Source organism: Antennarius striatus, chromosome 5, assembly GCF_040054535.1.
Source record: "Antennarius striatus isolate MH-2024 chromosome 5, ASM4005453v1, whole genome shotgun sequence".
In the NCBI taxonomy this organism is placed as follows: domain Eukaryota; kingdom Metazoa; phylum Chordata; class Actinopteri; order Lophiiformes; family Antennariidae; genus Antennarius; species Antennarius striatus.
In genome coordinates this window covers 172501-193094 of record NC_090780.1, presented here as the reverse complement: position 1 = coordinate 193094, position 20594 = coordinate 172501, and the positions used below count along the sequence as shown (strand labels likewise).

At 43.1% G+C, this 20594-nt stretch overlaps 1 protein-coding gene across 3 annotated transcripts in view; it reads left to right on the top strand.

Annotated features, from left to right (window-relative positions):
- stab1 (stabilin 1) overlaps nucleotides 1–20594 on the top strand; it is a 108918-nt gene that overhangs the window by 23866 nt on the left and 64458 nt on the right. For all 3 annotated transcript variants that reach the window (XM_068314994.1, XM_068314996.1, XM_068314997.1), the window contains 18 exons: nucleotides 1224–1316; nucleotides 1872–1958; nucleotides 2041–2152; nucleotides 3371–3557; nucleotides 4249–4342; nucleotides 5762–5920; nucleotides 6203–6298; nucleotides 7095–7190; nucleotides 7790–7837; nucleotides 8236–8369; nucleotides 9856–9967; nucleotides 13417–13494; nucleotides 13712–13813; nucleotides 13944–14048; nucleotides 17231–17365; nucleotides 17646–17774; nucleotides 17880–17933; nucleotides 18235–18348. In XM_068314994.1, coding sequence (XP_068171095.1) covers nucleotides 1224–1316; nucleotides 1872–1958; nucleotides 2041–2152; nucleotides 3371–3557; nucleotides 4249–4342; nucleotides 5762–5920; nucleotides 6203–6298; nucleotides 7095–7190; nucleotides 7790–7837; nucleotides 8236–8369; nucleotides 9856–9967; nucleotides 13417–13494; nucleotides 13712–13813; nucleotides 13944–14048; nucleotides 17231–17365; nucleotides 17646–17774; nucleotides 17880–17933; nucleotides 18235–18348 — 1935 coding nt within the window. The remainder of the gene's footprint in view (nucleotides 1–1223; nucleotides 1317–1871; nucleotides 1959–2040; nucleotides 2153–3370; nucleotides 3558–4248; nucleotides 4343–5761; nucleotides 5921–6202; nucleotides 6299–7094; nucleotides 7191–7789; nucleotides 7838–8235; nucleotides 8370–9855; nucleotides 9968–13416; nucleotides 13495–13711; nucleotides 13814–13943; nucleotides 14049–17230; nucleotides 17366–17645; nucleotides 17775–17879; nucleotides 17934–18234; nucleotides 18349–20594) is intronic.

Here is a 20594-nt window from a genome sequence, read left to right as displayed (position 1 = left end):
AAACCACCCTGTGTTCTACGGGCAATAACTAAACACACATAGATGCTAGAAACAAAAATTTTTTTTCTGATGAAAGAAGACAGTCTAAAGTTTCGGGTGATATGTGGAATGTTTATGTAGCCTAAAAAATGAATATTTGGTGGGCCTTCAAAATTCAGTGAAAATGCTCAAAATCTCTGGCACTGGGGAGCTGTCCGCGCTGAAAGTGTCTGGCAGTCAATGAGTTAACGTTGGTGTCTCACCGCCGTGAATCTCACCGCACGTCGCTGCAGACAGAATACACAAGCCTGAATGCGCCCCTCCGCCCCCCCCACAGCTATCAACTACATTTGTAAATCAATGCAGCACACCTGACACCTTTGTCCAGCAGTGACTGCTCTTGGAATTTCAGAAAAGGCTGTAAGTTCATCTTTGAGGGTCTTTCATTCACCTTTAGTCCAGTTTCTCCGTGTGTTTCCAGACTAATAGAATGGACCGTCACTGGAGTCCAGATGACAGCACAATGGGGTTTTTAGACCAATTCAGTTTAAAGTGGGTTATTTCTGACGCCAAATAGTTAGAAAATACTGAGATCAGTCAGTCAGTCAGACTTTATTCATAGAGTTGTGAAAGTTCCTCATGTTTTTCTACGTAATCACCGGTGCTCCTATAGTCTGCTCTACCGTCTGAGAGCAGCTCAGTCAGAGCCGGGACTTCGGTGACGCTCCTTGACTACCGTTGTTTGGGGGCGTGGGCCCGAGTGCCTTGTGAGGGGGCCCCCTGGTGGCGGAGTGCGGCATGACTGGCGGCCAGACTGCCGGCTTTTTTCCCAGCGATCATGTTTTTAACCAATATTAATATGAATAATAATCCATATATAAAATGCACTAGATTATAAGGCGCACTACGGGATTATGAGAAAATTTTAGGCTTTCAGGTGCGCCTTATGGTGCGGAAAATACAGTGTATATACAGTAAATATATATATATATATATATATATATATATATATATATATATATATATATATATATATATATAATTATACAGGATTTTATAATTATTATGTTGACTTATACTGCGGTTGATGCTTCACGTTGGACCATTTGTTTACTGATTTACAGTAATTTTGCAGTCAGTTAATTATATGTTTGTGTGCACATTTTAGTTTTGTTCTCTATCTGAGGAATATTGTTGGACTACACAGAGAACAGAAAGTCAACAGGTGTGTTTGCTGGTTTCAGGACAGTCATCAGACCGGCTGTGAATATGTCACGTTTCCTCACAGACAAACATTCACTTCAGGCTGTGCCAAATTTTGCAACACCACCAGAAAAGTGAGTAATTGTACGATGCTGGCTGTGTGCTCTGGAACAGACATTTTTATTTCAACAGGTGGTCATTTTCTACTTTTTCTGTATTGACATGAAAATAGAGAAAAGGTATTTTCTGTACGACTTTGTGAAGTGTGACGCACATGTCAGAGTGAACTCATCAGATCCAGACAGAGGGGTGAATGCTGGACCCCAATCATTTAAACATGTAGCACAAAAAATAAAACAGAAACATTTTCATTAAAATTATTCATAAAAGATTAATTTGCACTTTTCAACTCTGAAGGCACTGTACTACACTATACTACACTACGCTATGCTATACTATACTGTACTGTACTTTACTGTACTATGCTATGCTGTGCTATGCTTTACTATACTATACTATACTATACTATACTATACTATACTATACTATACTATACTATACTAATACTATACTATACTATAATATACTGTACTATACAATACTATACTGTACTATACAATACAATACTACACTATACCATCCTATACTATACCATGTGTGTGTGGTGGATGGCTGCATGTTTTGAACAGGTGGCAGAGTGTTGTAAAGGTTTCTATGGTCCGGACTGTAAACCCTGTATTGGAGGATTTCAGCATCCTTGCTACGACAAAGGAACGGTGAGCAACAAGCAAACAGCTGATTTACTGACGTCTTGTCTCTGAACTGAAATATTCTCTTAATTTTACATCCTGCATGCAGTGCTTTGATGGTTTCAATGGCAACGGCTCATGCAGCTGTCAGTCAGGCTTCAAGGGTTTTGCCTGCCACATCTGCTCAGATCCATCCAGGCATGGAGACAAGTGTGACGAAGGTAACAGCTCTTCCCTACAACAGCATGATAATATATATTACATATTATATTATATTATATTATATTATATTATATTATATTATATTATATTATATTATATTATATTGTATTATGTTATATTATGTTATATTATATTATGTCATGTTATGTTATGTTATGTTATGTTATGTTATGTTATGTTATGTTATGTTATGTTATGTTATGTTATGTTATATTGTGTACAGAACTGTGGTGAGACCAGAGATGTTGTTTGGTCTAGAGACAGTGTCACTGAGGAAAAGACAGGAGACAGAGCTGGAGGTAGCAGAGATGAAGATGCTGAGGTTCTCTCTGGGAGTGACCAGGATGGATAGGATCAGGAATGAGTACATCAGAGGGACAGCACATGTTAGAGGTTCTGGAGATAAAGTCAGAGAGGCCAGACTGAGATGGTTTGGACATGTCCAGAGGAGAGATAGTGAATATATTGGTAGAAGGATGCTGAGTTCTGAACTGCCAGGCAGGAGGCCTAGAGGAAGACCAAAGAGGAGGTTTATGGATGTAGTGAAAGAGGACATGAAGGTAGTTGGTGTGAGAGAAGAGGATGAGAAGACAGGGTTAGATGGAGGACACTGATTGGCTGTGGAGACCCCTGAAGGGAAAAGCCCAGAGGAGAAGAAGAAGATATTGTATCATATTAAGTTGGAGACCTATTTAACACTTTGCATGTATTCACATATTGAAACAAACCAATTTTTTAGTCATTGATGATAAAGGTCATAACGTTTGTGACTCCATCATCCAGAGGGCTGCATACCGTACATATCAGTACTGTATTTAGCGTGAACCCAGACAAAATGCAGCATGTCCTTCTCTGAGCTAAAACTATCACCACTATAATTTGCACTTGAGGGCTTCACTTTTGATAGAGGTTGTGGTCAATGTGTGTACAATAGTTAAAATTGAGTATCTCCGATTACAAGAGTATCTGGGTCCTTGGTCTCTTTGTTTAACATTAATTAGATGCTGTTTGTATCGAAGCTTCTTTTCAACATTTTCCACAATTTCACAAAAAACCTGATTGTCATAAACTGGCAGAGGGGCGTGGCTGGAGTCGGGTAACGTGTGTAGATGTGTAGGATTGCTCAACTTTGGTGGATGGATTTGTTCTTCTGACCAAACCATTGTGGCTGGCCTGAAATTGTCACATGGTGTGTGTGTGTGTGTGTGTGTCTTCAGAGTGTCACTGTGTCCACGGAGTGTGTGATAACCGCCCCGGCAGTGGAGGTGTGTGTCTGAGAGGATCCTGTGCAGAGAGCTACTCCGGAGAAAACTGTGACAGGACGGCCACGCCCTGCAACTCTGATGGCCTGCACCGACACTGTCACGTTCAGGCCTACTGCACACAGACAGGACTGAACACAGAGTAATGCACCTCCATCACGTGCACCATTGCTGGGCTCTGGGTTTATATCTGCTCTCTGATCTAAACTGTGTATTAGATGAAATTTAATACATTTTATTAAACTTCTCCATTGCTCAGCAGCTGCCCAGTCAGAAGCTTAATTCAATAATTCTTCATGAAATTTCAAGATCACTGTAAGCTTCAGATAACAGTAAGCATGCATAATTTCTGTAATTATTGAATGTATGACTGTTCTGCACAGAGCCTCTGTTGTACTTCTACATACTAGTACTAAAGGAAGTGAAATGCACCTTGATGTGGAGGCAACGTCTGGACATCAGGAAAAGCCAGACAAGGCTCTCCCTTTCCCCTTTGTTGGAAAGAATGTTCATACTTTCTCTGTCTGTCTCCATGGCAACACTGTGGTGATGTTATCTCAGACAGCCAGAACATTTGGTGTACCTTTGATGATATCATTATCATCATCAGCAGGTTCTGTAGAGTTGTGTACCATATGGTTAATGTTTACTCAGGAGAGGTCTTATCATCACATTGCTAATTTTTGATGCTAACCCAAACGTCATTCAACTGAATCATTTAAAAGACCTATTTAAGCACAATTTTGGGAAAAAAGTCACGGTGGTCAGTACACTCTCCCTGACGCTCAGTTTGTCCATCATGTGTGCGTAAATGTGTGTTTGTGTTGTACCAGGTGTGTGTGTAGGAACGGATATGATGGTGATGGTCACTCCTGCACTCTCATCAACCCCTGTCTGAAGAGCAACAGAGGAGGCTGTGACCCCAACGTAAGGCTGACTGCTGGACTGTTAGTCACATACATACTGCATGTGTGTGTGCACAGGCTTGTGACACACACACACACACACACACACACACACACACACACACACACACACACACACACACACACACACACACACACACACACACACAGGCGGGGGGTAAAGGTGGGGCAGGCAGCTCCTTAATTCCTTAATGGTGCGACCCAATGAGCAATTTATAAATGGAATGGTGCTTTGCTCAAGGGCACCTCAGCAGGTCAAATGGCACCTCTTCAAAATGAGTTCATCAAATTTTCAATCGGCTACCCTCCTGTCCCCACCAGGTGGACTGAGCTGCTGCTGCCCCCAAGCTGTAGCATTTAAAACAGGCACTGATCAAGAATAGAATGCAACCCCCAGTCATGTGAAAAAAGTTGGTCATTTCACCGTTAATCAATCATACATGAAGAGGGAAAAAATGTCAAACTCTATTTTATCAGTTTTGACCTTAAGCTATGCACAGGTGGGATCAGGTGACCTTTGCTCATTCCCGACCACAGCAGTGCTAATCCCCCCTCCCACATTTAGTCCTCAGCAAACGGACTAACCCTAACCCACCCATGGGGTGTTGGTGTAATGTAGTCAGAAGCATTGCTGACAGGTTGCTAACCCTAAGCCTAAGCCTAAACCTAAGCCTAAACCTAAGCCTAAGCCTAACCCTAACAATAACCCTAACACTAACCCTAACCCCTAACCCTAAGCCTAACCCTACCCTAGCCCTAAACCTAACCCTAACACTAACCCTAACCCCTAACCCAAAGCCTAAACCTAAACCTAAACCTAAGCCTAACCCTACCCTAGACCTAAACCTAACCCTAAACCTAACCCTAATCCTACCCTAATCCTAACCTTAACCCTAAACCTAACCTTAAACCTAAGCCTAAACCTAACCCTAACCCTAACCCCTAACCCCTAAGCCTAAACCTAACTAATCCTAACCCTAAACCTAAGCCTAACCCTACCCTAACCCTTCTTGTGATTGTGTTACTGGTTCACTACAGTAGTTCTTGTACTAAAACAGGGTTTGTGGACTCTAAGGTAAATTCAGGGTTAAATTCAATGTGATCATTTCAAAGTTTTTAAAACTGTGAAATGGAAAGAATTGTTGGTAATGTCAAACATATAGAAGGTAAAAGTCCCTGTCCGAAGGAGAACTGCATGAAAATTATAATCTAATAAAATGAATATACTAATATATCTAATTAACATCTATTAGCAGCGATCGATTGACTAGCGTATAAAAATAAAGGAAAGATGTCCTGGACATGTTGGACTTGTCCCACGCTGGAGGCCTGGAATCTTTTCTATATTAAGAAAACAGAGCAAGAACGGAAAGCACCACATTCAAGTCTTTATACACCCCCCCCCCCACTCTCTCTACAGGCAGCTTGTGTGTATGCGGGTCCAGGTAATGCATCGTGTGTGTGTGGTGAAGGTTGGACAGGTGACGGTAAAGTGTGTGTGGAGATCAATAACTGTCAGCTGGCTGGTCGAGGAGGCTGCAGCCCAAACGCCAACTGTACCCACATTGGACCTGGACAGGTGGGTTGTTCCTGATACCATTACTAAGACAGCTGTAAACATGAATACGTTTGTGTTTTTTTACCTTCCCTTTACGTCCAACGGGACGCTGTCTAATTGTTTTAGTACTTCTGTTGATGTCACTCATATTTCTCACACTTTATTCTTAAAAAAGTGTGCCTAAAGACCAAATCCCATTTTATGGTCCTGCTCTGTCTCATCTATTCATAAATTCTAATAATAGCATCACAACTAATAATCTGACTAAACGTTCCTAATAGGTGTCTGTCTGTGTGTCAACAGAGTGAGTGTGTGTGTAAAAGAGGTTACATGGGGAACGGCGTTGTGTGTGACCCTGTTAACCCCTGCCTGGAGAAGAATGGAGGCTGTCATTTCCTGGTAAACACACATGTGTAAACACGTCACATCACGATTCCAGTGGTTTGAGTACGTACGTGTTCATTTGGTGGAAAATCAAGCCAATACCTGTTTTTCATAAACATGACCCTGAAATCCATGTAGATATGGATGTGGCTCCTTGTTTTGAGGACAGTTCTAGGACAACCCATGACATGAGACGGGTGGTGTCCGTGTTTCTGACCTCTGCTCTAGAGACTCAGGGATCAAAACACATTCAGGAATTCAGGAGAAGCACCTCAGTGCAAACTTTTAATTATTCCTCAATATTTACAGAGGTTGATTCATTAATTACTACAAGTTCTTATCTTGGACTCACAAAGCATGAGACAGATGCTTCACTGGTATCTTAGTAGTGCTAAATTGTTTGTGGAACCCAAATCAAGCTGATTTTCATCAATTAAACATGGATTTCAGATGCTCACCTCTAAAACTTTGAAAAACGTGAACGCATCACCTACGGGAGGACAGAAGGACACTATTTTAACCACCTGACCTAATTATATGAAACAATAATGTGTCTAAAATAAGGCTTTAATTGCTTTGACAATTTGGGAAATCTCCATTTAAGTGCATCAAACAAATTTCTCCATTGACTCAGGGAAACTACAAGCCCTGTGGGACTGACTGACATCTGATTAGAGTTGAGATGTTCTCCATCGGTAGATCTATTTGTATTGGGTAAACATGACAGCAGCCTTGCTAATTGTCTGTGACTGCTGTGATCACATGGGTTAGATTTCCATTAGCCATTAACCCTTTCTGCTGAACGCTAAAGGCAACCTGTGAGCAGAGTGGAGACGGCCGACGTAACTGCACCTGTCCTGATGGCTACGGTGGAGATGGAACCATCTGCTACGGGTCGTTACTGGAGGTGAACGTCACTAAAGACATTCAAACTGGTCCTGATGGAAACATCTTCTGGATTTCTGATGTTGATGTTTGTTATCACCACATCTTTGTTCTGAGTTAATGGGTACTTTTTCCAAGACATATTCACTGGCCCAGAATGAACAAAGGAAATACTCCCTCGATAACGTACTCGGTTTTGTCACCACATCACCACCAGTGAACCCTGGACCTTTAACATAAGAACTGGGGTTCCTGGTTCTAAATGTATCCTTAAATTGCTTAATTGAAAATGAAAGTGACCATAAAGAGGTTGTATGTCCCTCACGTACAGAGATCACATAAACGCTCCCAGTCATACCGCTGTGTTATAGATCTCGGCCATTTCTCTCAGTCCATCTTTGCCTGAGAACAACATCAGCTTGCAGGGAGCATTAAGGGAGAATGATGGTATTAATATTAAGAGTTCACATTCATTGACAGGATCTAATATCCAGTCTGCCTGATCAGATGTTTGTCATTTCAACTAAAAGTCAAGTGTATTTTGCAGTTATTTGCACTGTGATTTACAACGTGTGGTCAAATCTAATCCTACAGTGGGATGATGTTTCTGTGTGTTTGTAGGAGCTGGATAATCACCACACGCTGTATTACTTCTATTATCTGACACAGGTAGGTAAGAGTACAATTCACAGCCATAAGTTTATATTTTAAAAACTCTTTTTTTTGGTCATAGCTCAATGGAAACAAAATGATTTCATCCTCCTCACTGTAATCAGAAAAAGAAGGAGTCAGTCTCTAACCACTAACCTGTGATGTGAAAGTTTCACTCCATCACAAACAGCACAGGATACTTTATTGGGTAATATTTTTTTGGAAATACTTTGATATTGTTCAGTATTTGCATATTGTTTTTACAGTTTTCTTGGGAATTGTAGCCCAATTCATTCTTTACTGACACTGGAAATTGTGATGTTCACAAGCTGTGCAAATATGTTCTTTAGACAACATGTCATTCATTGTATTGTTATACAGTAAGTGATTCTGGTCAATGTTCTGTGTGTCTTTAGAAATGCAAAAACTTCTCAGAGCACCTTGACGGGAACTACACTGTCCTGGTGCCGCCTCGAGACGCTCTGCAGAACATATCATTCTCAAAAAACTCTTTCTGGAAGACAAGACACCGTCTGCCTCACTTCCTGTGGTCAGTCAGTCTTCTGGGCTTCTCCTCTTGTTTTTCATGGTCTCTTTAAACTCAGTTTAGCACGAACCCAAATAGCTGTTAAGATCACTCCTGTCATTGCTATTAAGTAATGCTATTGTTTTACTATGTTCAGTGGTTCATTATTCATATTTAAACATCTGACACAAAAATTAGGTTAGAGATAATTTTTTTACAGCATATGTCGCTCTTGATTGGCCGCTCAAGTGTGCAGTATGGAATATCAACAGCACGGGGGACCAGGACAAGGAACTGACCTTTTAGTATGATATGAAAGAAGCTAGATTCACATGGGACCTTTATATGTGTGTTTACTGTCAAAGTCAATGCAACAGCAACAGAGAGATAGGGCAACAGTCACTCATGGCCACAGAGGAATTCTGTTGGTTCTAGTAACTTCAAACTCTACACTGATTGGCTGCCGAAGCCCGACAGGTGGCTGTTGTTGTGGGTATGGAAGTTGACAGCAATGAACAGCCAAATGTCCATGAACTCTGCAGGTGATGGAGGGCCTGTAGTTGGTATCCAGCCAACAGCTCATCAAGTCAGGCTACAATCAGCCCTGTGTTTGGTAGAACGCAGTTGGTTTCTGGTTCAACTGATAGTATAGACCCAGATCAGAGTGCCTGTGGAGGATTGTGGGACTTCCACAAGAGGTACAAGCTGGGTACACTGACATCAGATATATTGGAACAAAGAAAGAACTCGATCCATGGGGATCCCAGGATCTTTGAATTATGAAATATTTGACTTCAGCAATAATGACAAGGGACAGTGTGAAAAATGTCTGAGGCACAAAATGGTCTATTGTGAGGATAGCTGGTGTCTCCCTTAGCGATAGGGTGAGAAACGCTGCTGTTCACGAGGGGCTCAGAGTAGAGCTGCTGCTCCTCGTCAGCTGAGGTGGTTTGGACATCTGGGGCGGATGCCTCCGGGGCCCCTCCCCAGGGAGGTGTTTCTGGCACGTCCAGCTGGGAGGAGACCCAGACCCAGGAACAGGTGGAGGGATTGTATCTCACCACTGGCCTGAGAACGCCTCGGGACCCCCCAGTCTGAGCTGGTGGATGTGGGGAAAGGGAAGTTTGGGGCTCCCTGATGAAGCTTCTGCTCTACGAATCGACTAAGGATGAGCGGATGAAGATGGATGGATGAATTCAGGACATCAATACTAATACTAATGAGTGTAAATAAGATATGACGGTGTCACATAACGGTTAGGCTGTGTTTGTCTGTGTAGAGGAACAGAGACGACCAGACCCTCAACCCTGAAGACTGGATTTACCCATCAGACACTTCTCTCTTTACTTTCTTTTCTGACGAACACTGGCTCCTGTCTTTTGTCAACCTCTTCTCCTTTTCCTCCCTCAGATTTCCCAAGCTTCAATTCCTATTCACAGACTTCCAGATGCATTATGGGAGTCTGTTTTCACTGAACTACAACTATTTCCCTTTCCGTTCCCTGGTGCAGGGCCCACTTCCTCCCGGGGATCTACTCTGTGGAATATCTTTCTACACTGGTGGGTAATAAGATCCCCACCATGAACGCTGGCACCAGCTGGGAGATCTCAATCAACAGTGGGGTAATTATGAAGTCTAAGTCTAAATACATCCAATCCATCCACTTCATTTACAGAGCACAATTTAAATCAATACAAGGTTTCCAAAGTGCCGCACAGTCACTAGATAAAAACACAACAGATGCGCCATAAAACAATGAACATAATGCAGTTAAGTAAAATATCAAATAAAAATCCAATAAAATAACTTAAAATAAGTCAAAGGCGGAAATAAAATCAGATAAAAACAATTAAAATAATGTGAAATAATATACAAAACACTCTCGACCGGGGGTAGTCAATTAAAAGTCACGGAGGTCCGGTTATAAAAATGTCCATTTAGTCAAAGGTCCGAACCCAAGTCCAGTTTGTGTCTTATAGCCGGTCTCTATGTCCACATTATCATTTATTATCAGTTTTCACTGCAGGATGTGTTTGAGTGAGTGCACAGACCTCACCATAAATAAAAGTAGATCCAGGAAAATACATTTCAAGCCTTCATGTTAGATTGAAGAACAAACAAACCTCAGAATTAAAAATAAAGTGCAAAAAGAACTGAATAATCCTTTTTCTCGTAAATTAAAAACTGGCTCTTTCAGGGGAAAAATGCAAACAGAACTTTCTTCATGAGAGAAAGGGGCATGTGGCCCGACAGTCAAGTAACCTTGACTGTTTTGGAAAGCTCCCAGTTTGGCAGAGCCCCCCTCTTTTTGCCCACCATCACAAGGTGGTGGTAGAAGAGAGGGTGGTGGTCTCTGTCATCTGTGGTGATAGAAACCCCCCCGCTTCAGATCTGTGTCCCCCTTTGTCAGCATCTTATTGCTGCTTCATGTCCCCTCCTCCTGTGTGTGTTCGTGGTGTTACACCCAGCAAAGAGCTCCTTGTCTTTGTGAAGGACCCCGACACACACAAGCTGGACATTACCAGTAACACCTGTAGACTCATCGAGTCCAGATGTGCACGGTTCTCTCTGAAGAGCTGCATCAACATGTTAATATTTCTGATGTTCTGGTTGTGTTGAAGCTGACATCAGGAGTTTTTCCACACATCTCATCTTTCTGTTTTCCCCCAAACAAAATGTCAACAACAGCTTTTAAGCACTTATTAAAACTGTCCCATCACCAAAAGATGTTTTCTGTTGCCCCAAACTCCACCATGCCTTTAGTGAACCTCCGTTTGCATTTTTCTGGGTCATTTTGCCCTCAGCTCGGACTTCAGGATATAATTTTTGCTCTGCCGCCCGCCGTCTGTAGCCGTGACCGTCAAAAAAATTCTCTAAAAAAATCCAACCTCGTGAATTTATCATGGATTGGCCACGGGTCCGGATAGAACCATCACGCGGTCCGCATCCGGACCGCTGCCCACCATTTGGTGACCCCTGCTCTACATGGTGTCAAACGTCATGGAGCAGAGGCGGGTTTAAGAAGAGATTTAAAATGCGACAGTGAAGATGTCTGGCTGATGTGCAGCGGGAATCCATCCCATAGTTTAGGAGCTGAAACTGAAGAACCCTCTGAGCTTCAGCCTGACTTCAGGCTGTGTGAGGAGCAGCTGGTCAGCTGACCTGAGAAAGCCAACGGGACTAAAGTAGCTCAGACAGGTTCCATAAGTTTGTTAGTTTACCAAACATTCAAGGATGAATTGTGCTGAAAAGAAATATCTGTTTTTGCATTGATCAGTTCTGTGTTTCTGATTGAAAACTATTCACAACAAAGGTTGACTCCACTGTCCCTTCCCTCGACATGCAGGCAATGATTTAAACAGAAATTCAATATGAACCCAATTTCTGAGGAAATCTGTTTTAGTGACAATAACATATTCATCAGCCCGAAACCTGTGTAGTAAATCTGTTACACGCAACACGTCACAGAACATATGACAAACAGAACTGGAGACGTGATTCACATCTTATCGGACAAGGAGTTGACCATCCATCCATCCATCCATCCATCCATCCATCCATCCATCCATCCATTGCTTGGCCACACATAAACACAAAACTCACCATATAATCAGTTTTTAGTGATCAATTCACTAAAAATTTGGAGGTGGATGAATCTAGAGAGAGAAATGAGAAAAACTTTCAAGTGTGAGTCAATAATCACACCGACGTTTGTGTCTCTATCTGTTAGAGACCTGGAGTCAGGATCACCACTGACCTCTGACCTTTCATTTTTGGAGCCAATACAAACCCTTCAGTCTTGTCTGCACTGAGCTGGAGAAAACTTTCACACAAGCGCTCATTGATTTGATGGTACACTTACTGAGAGAAACATGTATATACTGAAAAGAGGAGGCCAGAGAATAGAGCCCTGAGGAACGCCATCTTAGTTTCTGACTTACAGCCACAGTGGAGACTAAGTAGTCCCTATCTTGTAAGGCAGGTTTGAACCAATTGAGTACAGTTCCAGTAAGTCCTGCCCACTTTTCCAGTCTCTAAAGTATTATGATGTAATCAGCTGATAACTGCAGCACTGAGGTCCAGTGGTACCAGAATGGTGGCTTTAGAGGGAATATTAAGCTGTTTTAGTGCACTACAAATACTCCAGGCATGGGGGGTAGCAGAACAGCTGCACTATGAATGAATGAAAGGTCAAACATTTTTAAGCACGGTTAATGCGTTCCAGGACAACCTGCGAAGAACCAAAATCGTTGACATAGGGACCAGAAATTAATTTTATTATTTATTTATAATATAACTATTTATGAACCCTCCCCAGACTGATATTAAACCAGCAGCACGTTGTGGAGATATTGCAATAGTTTTGCAAAGAAAAAATTCCATTTCAGAAGGAAAAAGTAAACTTGCAGGATTGAACGCTGCACACAAACGGATGTTGTCAGCCAATAGCATGCGTGTACCGTATCATGTGACCACAGCTCATGGGAGACACTTGTTCCTCGCCTCTCGCCACCTCGATGAGATGAAACTTACATTTCCACGAGGATTATATTCATTCATTCATTCATTCATTCATTCATTCATTCATTCATTCATTCATTCATTCACACTCACACAAACTCACTCCTACGGTCAATTTGGACTGGCCAATCAACCTGAAGTTCATGTTTCTGGAGGTGGGAGGAAGCCAGAGAACCTGGAGAGAACCCCCCCAGACACGGGGAGAACATACAAACTCCACACAGAGCGGGACTCGAACCCGGAACCACCTTGTTGTGCAGCGACAGCGCTAACCACTGCACCACTGCGCCTCCCAGATAATATACAATATATATATATATATATATATATAATTTTAAAAATGTGCGATACAGTGAAGCTGTGCATCTTGAAGCGCGGATAAGCGAAGGAATACTGTATATTATTGCATTATTATTATACTGATGCAGTGCAAAGTTTTTCTGAAAGTCACATTAATGCCAAATTGGAAAAAAATATAAGCAAAATTAAGCCCATGAATCCCATTATCGCACCAGTTTAAGAGTTTCAAATACCCTGTAATTTGATCCAGGGTGTCAGCATTGGAAACGCCACCATCACCACCCCCAACCTGCCTGCACTCAACGGCTACATCCACATCATCGACCAGGTGAGTCCTCCTCCTGGTCACCACTAGAGTTCACACTGTGATGAACCGACAGCTGAGACGTTATCCAGGTGATGATGTCTAGAAAACAGCATCATCCTCTGGAGAATGTAGACATTATCAGGCCCCGAAAAACCCCTCACTCATGTTATATTTAACTTGTTTTTTTCATGGATTAATCTCTTGTCTTTTATTTTTGGCAATCTCTGATTGTAATTAGATTTTGGCACCGTCCCTCTCTGACCTCCCCCCTGAGCGCCCGTCCTTGATGGCCTTCCTGAACTCCTCCTCTAACTTTACTCTGTTCAGAACCTTTTGTCTGGTAAGGTTCCTGTTTCTGTCTGCCTGAAGGTAGTTTGTTAGGTTTGATTCGGGGCAGTGTTTTAATGTGCGTGTGTGTGTGTGTGTGTGTGTGTGTGTGTGTGTGTGTGTGTGTGTGTTTGTTTTAAAAGATGCACAATCTGTCAGGTAGTCTGGAGGAGAGTGACTTCACCCTCCTGCTGCCAACAGATGATGCCATCAAGCGACACCTCAGCAGGACAAACTCCTCCATCTTGGTAGGTCAATGAGTCACTGCTGTGCTGTCAACACCTTCTGTCATCAAACCTATACACGCAATGAGACATTAAAATGTAGTTATAGATGTCATTTACTCACTGCATTAATGCTCCAAAAATAAAATCACAAAAGGGAGAAACGTGTGTTTTTGTTAATACAGTTTTATATCTGCAGAGACTGAGAACCATTTTTACATGGCCAATTAAATTGGAAATGTGCTGCAATAATGGCATTCTCTAGAAGCAGATGAAAATGCAAAATCAATCAAATCAAAATCTGAGTCTCTTCTTTTTGGAGAAGGTTTGGCTGTAGTGAAAGAATATAATCTGAGAAGGCCCAATCAAACGTCTCAGAAACACACAAAGATGTGATTTTTCTTCGGAGGAAGTTCATTTCTGCCTGTGTACCTATTGAAAGCTGTTTTCATTTGAATTTACTGACACAGCAATAAGAACATATTGATATATTCATTTAATCATTTAATAATATACACTCCTGGTCCAATAGGCTGTGTGCAGTCATTTGCATATATTTTAAAACACACTGAACTAGTCCGCCACTGGGCTTGAAGCAGACTTGATTTTTGCCCCTCTGTGTACTTGACTTTGACATCCTTGGTCTGTTGGGACTCTACCCATCAGCCCTTGTTCAGATGTTGTTGATGTCACAAATGAGATAACGGTGGTAAAGTCTGTTGTAAATGACAAGTCTGAAAAATAAAACAAACAAACAAACAAACAAAAAATTAACAGAAGAAAAAGAGCCTCTTTATTAATCCCCTAGGGGAAATTACTTTTTACACTCCATGCATATACTTACATATACAATTGTAAGCAGGCCCCTAAAACACAGTGGCCGGTAGGTGAGCTGACACCTCCCACTGTCAGCTCACTCTCTGAGGATGTCTGGCGACAGCGGGAATCGATTTGCCAATGACTGGGCGATGTCTGGTCATAAAACGTCTGCTCTACCGCTGAGACACTGCCGCCCCTAAGGGATGATGGCTTACAGACAAATACCTGATGAGGCCTTATCAATCTGGAGGTCAGAGAGAAATGAAGGACGAGAATGTGGTAGACCTCATAGGTGAGAAGGACAATTCTGAAGTGGATGTCGTCTTGGGTTAGGGTTAGGGTTAGGGTTAGGGTTAGGGTTAGGGTTAGCGTAGCCAATGCAGTTGCTGCAGGATATCGTTTGTGTATTTGGTGGAGGGTGTTTTAGTCATGATCTGGCCAGTAGGATTCCAATAGTCTCTGAAAGGATGTGGAGGAGAGACTGGAAAGGAAAGAATCACAAGAAGTAAATTCTGGATGCGACAGATGCCTGGACAAACACAGTATGGCTACAGATGGTGGTCAATGTTGAGGACAGTGCAGTAGAAAGAAAGAATGCTGTCAAGGATGACTCCCAGACTCCGAAGACTTGAAGACCTGAAAGAAGGGTGATGTGGTGGAGTTGGATCGTTATTGAAAAGCTGCCTAATTGGAAGAGAATAGATTTTGTATGAGGAGAAAGTCAGTTTTATCACTGTTAAATTTGAGAAAGCTGTGGAAGCAAGATTTTGTCTCATAACGTAGGTTTTAGTCAAGATCTTGCCAGGTAGTAGTTAAGAAAGTAGTTAGAAAAGCGAATGGTTTAGATGAGCAGTAGAGTTGGATGTCGTTTGTGTAGCAGTGGACTTGTTAGTGGTGTTTTAAGAGAATGTGTCCAACAGACAGCAACCCTAACCCTAATCCTACCCTAACCCCTAACCCTAACCCAAACCCAGGACAGAGCCCAGGGGAATACTAGAAATGAGAAGTGTTGGACTTGATATTAATGAGAGAGACATGGTTTGAAGCAGTTAAATGGGGCACCAGATTTGCTGATAAAAACCAGTCTGTCAATAAGGATACCGTGGGCGATGTTCTCAAAAGCTGCTGTTACAGTATGATGATGGAACGTATTCTAGTCAAATGTCCTGAGGAGGGCTTTAGAAATCTTAACCAGAGCCGTCATTTTTGTCATGAATGGGATGAAACCTAAACTGAAAATGTTCATAGATTATTGGGAGACAATAGGGAATGAGCTTGTCAAATTACCGTTTAGGGTCTAGGCCTGGCTTCTTTAGTAGTCGGGTACTTACAGCAGATAAGAGGAATGAAAGAATGGCACCAGTAGTAAGTGAAAAATGGATAACATTGGTGATTAATTAGGGATAGACTGGGTTTAAACACAGTGGTAAGAGTGATTTGTCGCTGATGAATTGAGTCATTCGCTGGTGAAGAAAAACGTTAAAGAATTACAGTAACCAGAGTGTGTCTGGTGTCTGTGTGATGTTGGTGACAGAGGAGAATAGAGTCTGGTGTTCCCCTCACCACAACTGAACCAGCCTGCTTTGTGTTGTAGTTGGCTTTCTCGATAATGTTGTGTCCTTAAAATGCACAATTTGGTTACTGTGTATTTCGTTGTGTGTGATACGTCCCGTTGTTTATAGAGGCCTTTTAGGTGCAGGAAGTGGAGCCCTCGTGTGAATCATGGTGAGGAATGGGTGGGACAGTTTCTACAGGAGGTAGGCTATGAAGGATGTTAAAGGTAACATTGTTGTAGTAGGCAAGATTGGCTGTGGAAGATGGATGGCTAGTTTTGTGAAGCCGGTCAATGAGATGTGAGTGGATTGGTCAACTGACTTAATACTGTGATAGGAAATGACATGAGGCAGTTTATTGTTGAATTAAGTTAAGTGGACAGTAATAAAGATGTGTTAATGGTCAGAGATGATGAGATTGGGAGCTTTACGGTGAAGAGGAGACATACCCAAATAACAGACCAGGCCCAGAATATTGTTGTTAGAGTGGGTAGGAAAATCAGTATATTGTAACAGACCAAAGCTATCCAGGCAGACAGGAATCCCTGGTGAGAGGCGTATTGGGATTGTCCATACATACTGTACATTTAAATCCCTCAGCAGGATTACCTTTGAGAAGAGTGATGAGATATTGAAGAGAAAAGATAAAAAGTCAATCAATGATATCTTCAGCCTCAATCTGATTAGTTTTTTTGATTTGTTTTGTGATCCAAGCTGGAGGTGACCGGATCAGAGATTTGTTTGGTGATTATGGGAAAATCAGAATGATTTCTTTAAATCATTTTGATGATTTGTGTTCTTTAATTCACTTCTTCTGCTTGGCTCTCTGTTCAGACCTCTGATACGATCAAATACCATGTAATTCCCAATGAGCTGCTGTTTCCTGACGATGTGTATGATGGGATGCTGAAGAGCACAATGCTGGGTATGGACTACCAGGTCCAGTTCCACTTAAGAAGCAACAATCAGGTAACAATGACAGCAGCGTTTATCAAGAACTCCTGAACACTGAACCATTGTTTGGTGATGGCACCACATCTTTAAGAAATTAAACCTTCAATTGTCTTCCTGTAAACATTTAAATTAGTACAAAATCTAGTGTGATGGTCGCTGGCAGATTTGTGTGGTAGAAAAGCATCATAGCCATGCAATGAAACACATAACTGAAACATTAAAATGACAAGAACAAGAACCCAGACTTTCAAGGCATTCATCATTGAGAAAGCGATGTTTGTGCTTTTGTCTCCAGACAGCTGTGAACGACGTTCCCCTCGACAGCAGCTTCACTGAGACCCTAACTGGCATCATCAGAGTCACCCCTCAGGTCCTCAGAGTCCATCGCAACAGGTGTAGCAACCAGATCACCGTGCAAAGCAATGTAAGGGTGTAGGGAGGGGTGATGGAGGGGTGAAAGGGTGGAGGATGGATGGATGGATGATGGATGGATGGATGGATGATGTCCTTCTCTCTGTGTTGTCTTTAGGGAAGGTGTACGGACTGTAACGGACCACCTCGATGTCTGTTTACCAGTAAACCAGTAAGAATGCTGCTAGGTTGCTGGTGCTGGACCAGTAACATGACGAGCTTTAACCGTCATCCACAAACAGATTTCAGAGTTAAATCATTTACAAAATGTAATGTTAATATGTAATACTGGTATTAATGGGTAAAGTAGATAACCACTGTTACAAGGTACATGTGTATCTATTATCTGAAATATTGTGGACAAAGATATTTTCTTTGACCCAGGTGTTAACTGTCTGAGCAGCTTGTTAGTTTTTCAGTCTTTCCCTTTCTGTGTTTTCATCCAGTTTTATTTCTAATGTCTTGTCCTGCAGATCAGAGAAAAGTTTCCGGCAGACTTGCGACCCAACTGTAGATACAGGAAGCGAGTCGGAAGCAGACGGAAGTCAGTGCCAGGCTGTGTCATCAAATGTCTTCGGAATCTGACGGTCTGCAGACAGTAATCCCAGCACTCCATTTGAGTCATGTGAAACAAGTGTAACCCTAACCTGAAGAGATTACCTCTGGATTTTCCTGCCATTGTTTCACTTGGACTCAAATCAACAAATATGGTCCATATCAACAAGGAAGAGGTCTCTAGTCGTAATAGTTAATACCAGCTACTACTAAACAGATAATAGCTGCTGACTCTGATCACTTGAGGCAATGCAGTTTCAACTGTTATGCTGATATATTGTTTGTACAAGAGTATGTATTCATTTGGAGTACATATTCAGCTTTATTTAATTTACAGAACCCTTTCTGATGTTAAGATAAGATAAGCCTTTATTGTCCCACAGCGGGGAAATTTGTGCAATCGTGGCAGCTGGTGGGGGGGGGGGTGTCATACATAAATACTTAAGTGATATAGATACATATTAACATGTGCAACATATGAGATACAAAATATACATATTCAAATATATTATCAGAAAATTTACAGATTATATTTACACTGCAAAAAACTATCCATTACAAACTACAGAGCTGCCGATTACCTTGGTCATCCCGTTTTTGAGTGTTGTGTTCTCTGACTGGTCCGCTGGGGGGACTGCTGGTTATTCAGTCTGAGGGCCGTGGGCAGGAAGGTCCTGCGATAGCGTTCCTTCACGCATCTCGGGTGAAGCAACCTATCGCTGAAGGAGCTCTCCAGTGATCTCAGTGTGCCCTGCAGAGGGTGGGAGTGGTTCTTCATCATCGATGACAGCTTGGCTGTCATCCTCCTCTCCACCACCACCCCCACTGAGTCCAGGGAGCATCCTAGGACAGAACCCGCCTTCTTAATCAGCCTGTCCAGTCTCTTCCTGTCGGCCGCAGTGATGCTGCTGCCCCAGCAGACCACCCCATGAAAAATGGCTGAGGCTACAACTGTGTCATAAAAAGTCTTTAAGAGTGGCCCCTGCACTCCAAAAGACCTCAGCCTCCTGAGCAGATAGAGTCTGCTCTGACCCTTTTTATAAAGTGAGTGACTGTTGGTACTCCAGTCCAGTTTATTGTTCAGGTGAACACCCAGGTACTTGTACGAGGACATCACCTCGATGTCCGTACCCTGGATATTCACCGGTGTAACCGGGCAGAGTCCTCGCCTGCTGAAATCCACCACCAGCTCCTTGGTTTTACCCGCGTTGATCTGGAGGCGGTTCCGCTGGCACCAGTCCACAAAGTCTTGAGTCAGTTCTCTGTACTCTCTGTCGTCCCCATCGGTGATGAGGCCGACGATTGCAGAGTCGTCAGAGAACTTCTGCAGGTGACATGTGGGGGAGTTGTAGGAGAAGTCTGCAGTGTACAGGGTGAACAGGAACGGAGCCAGAACCGTTCCCTGTGGTGCCCCCGTGCTGCAGACAACCGTGTTCGACACACAGTCCCGGGTCCTCACGAACTGCAGGCGATTGGTCAAATAGTCCAATATCCAGTCCATGAGGTGATGGTCCAACCCGGTGATCTCCATTTTGTCCCTTAACAGTGTATAGTATTGAAAGCACTGGAGAAATCAAAAAACATGATCCTCACAGTGCTCCCAGGCCTCTCCAGGTGAGACAGTGCTCGGTGTAGAAGGAAAATGACGGCGTCATCCACCCCGATGGCAGGCTGGTAAGCAAACTGGAGTGGGTCCAGTGATGGGCTCACCAGGGGGCGGAGATGACAGAGGACGAGACGCTCCAGGGTCTTCATAAGGTGGGATGTTAGCGCCACTGGCCTGTAGCTGTTTAGGTCCTTGGGTTGCGGGGTCTTGGGCACGGGAACCAAGCAGGACGTTTTCCACAGCTGTGGAACCCTTCCCAGCTTCAGGCTCATGTTGAACATGTGTCCAACAATCCCACACAGCTGGTCTGTGCAGGATTTCAGGAGCCTGGAGCTGATGCCGCCTGGACCCGCAGCCGTCCTCGTCTTTATCCTCCGGAGCTGGTTTCTCACCTGAGAATCAGTGAGGGACAGGGTGGAGCAGGGGGACTGTGTGCTGGGGGGGGGGGGGGGGGTTGAGGCAAGTGGGTTGAAGAGGTGAACTGTAGGGGGTGGCTGTAACATGACCTGAGCAGTGGGGGGTGGCCGTGAGCTGATTGTTGTAGAGGGGGAGGGGGTGTGGTGTTGTTGGAGAGGGGCAGGGGGAGGAGGGGGCTACAGCGTGGAGGGCTGGGGGGGGGGGGTGGATGCCTGATCGAATCTATTGAAAAACTCATTCAGGTTATCTGCCCGC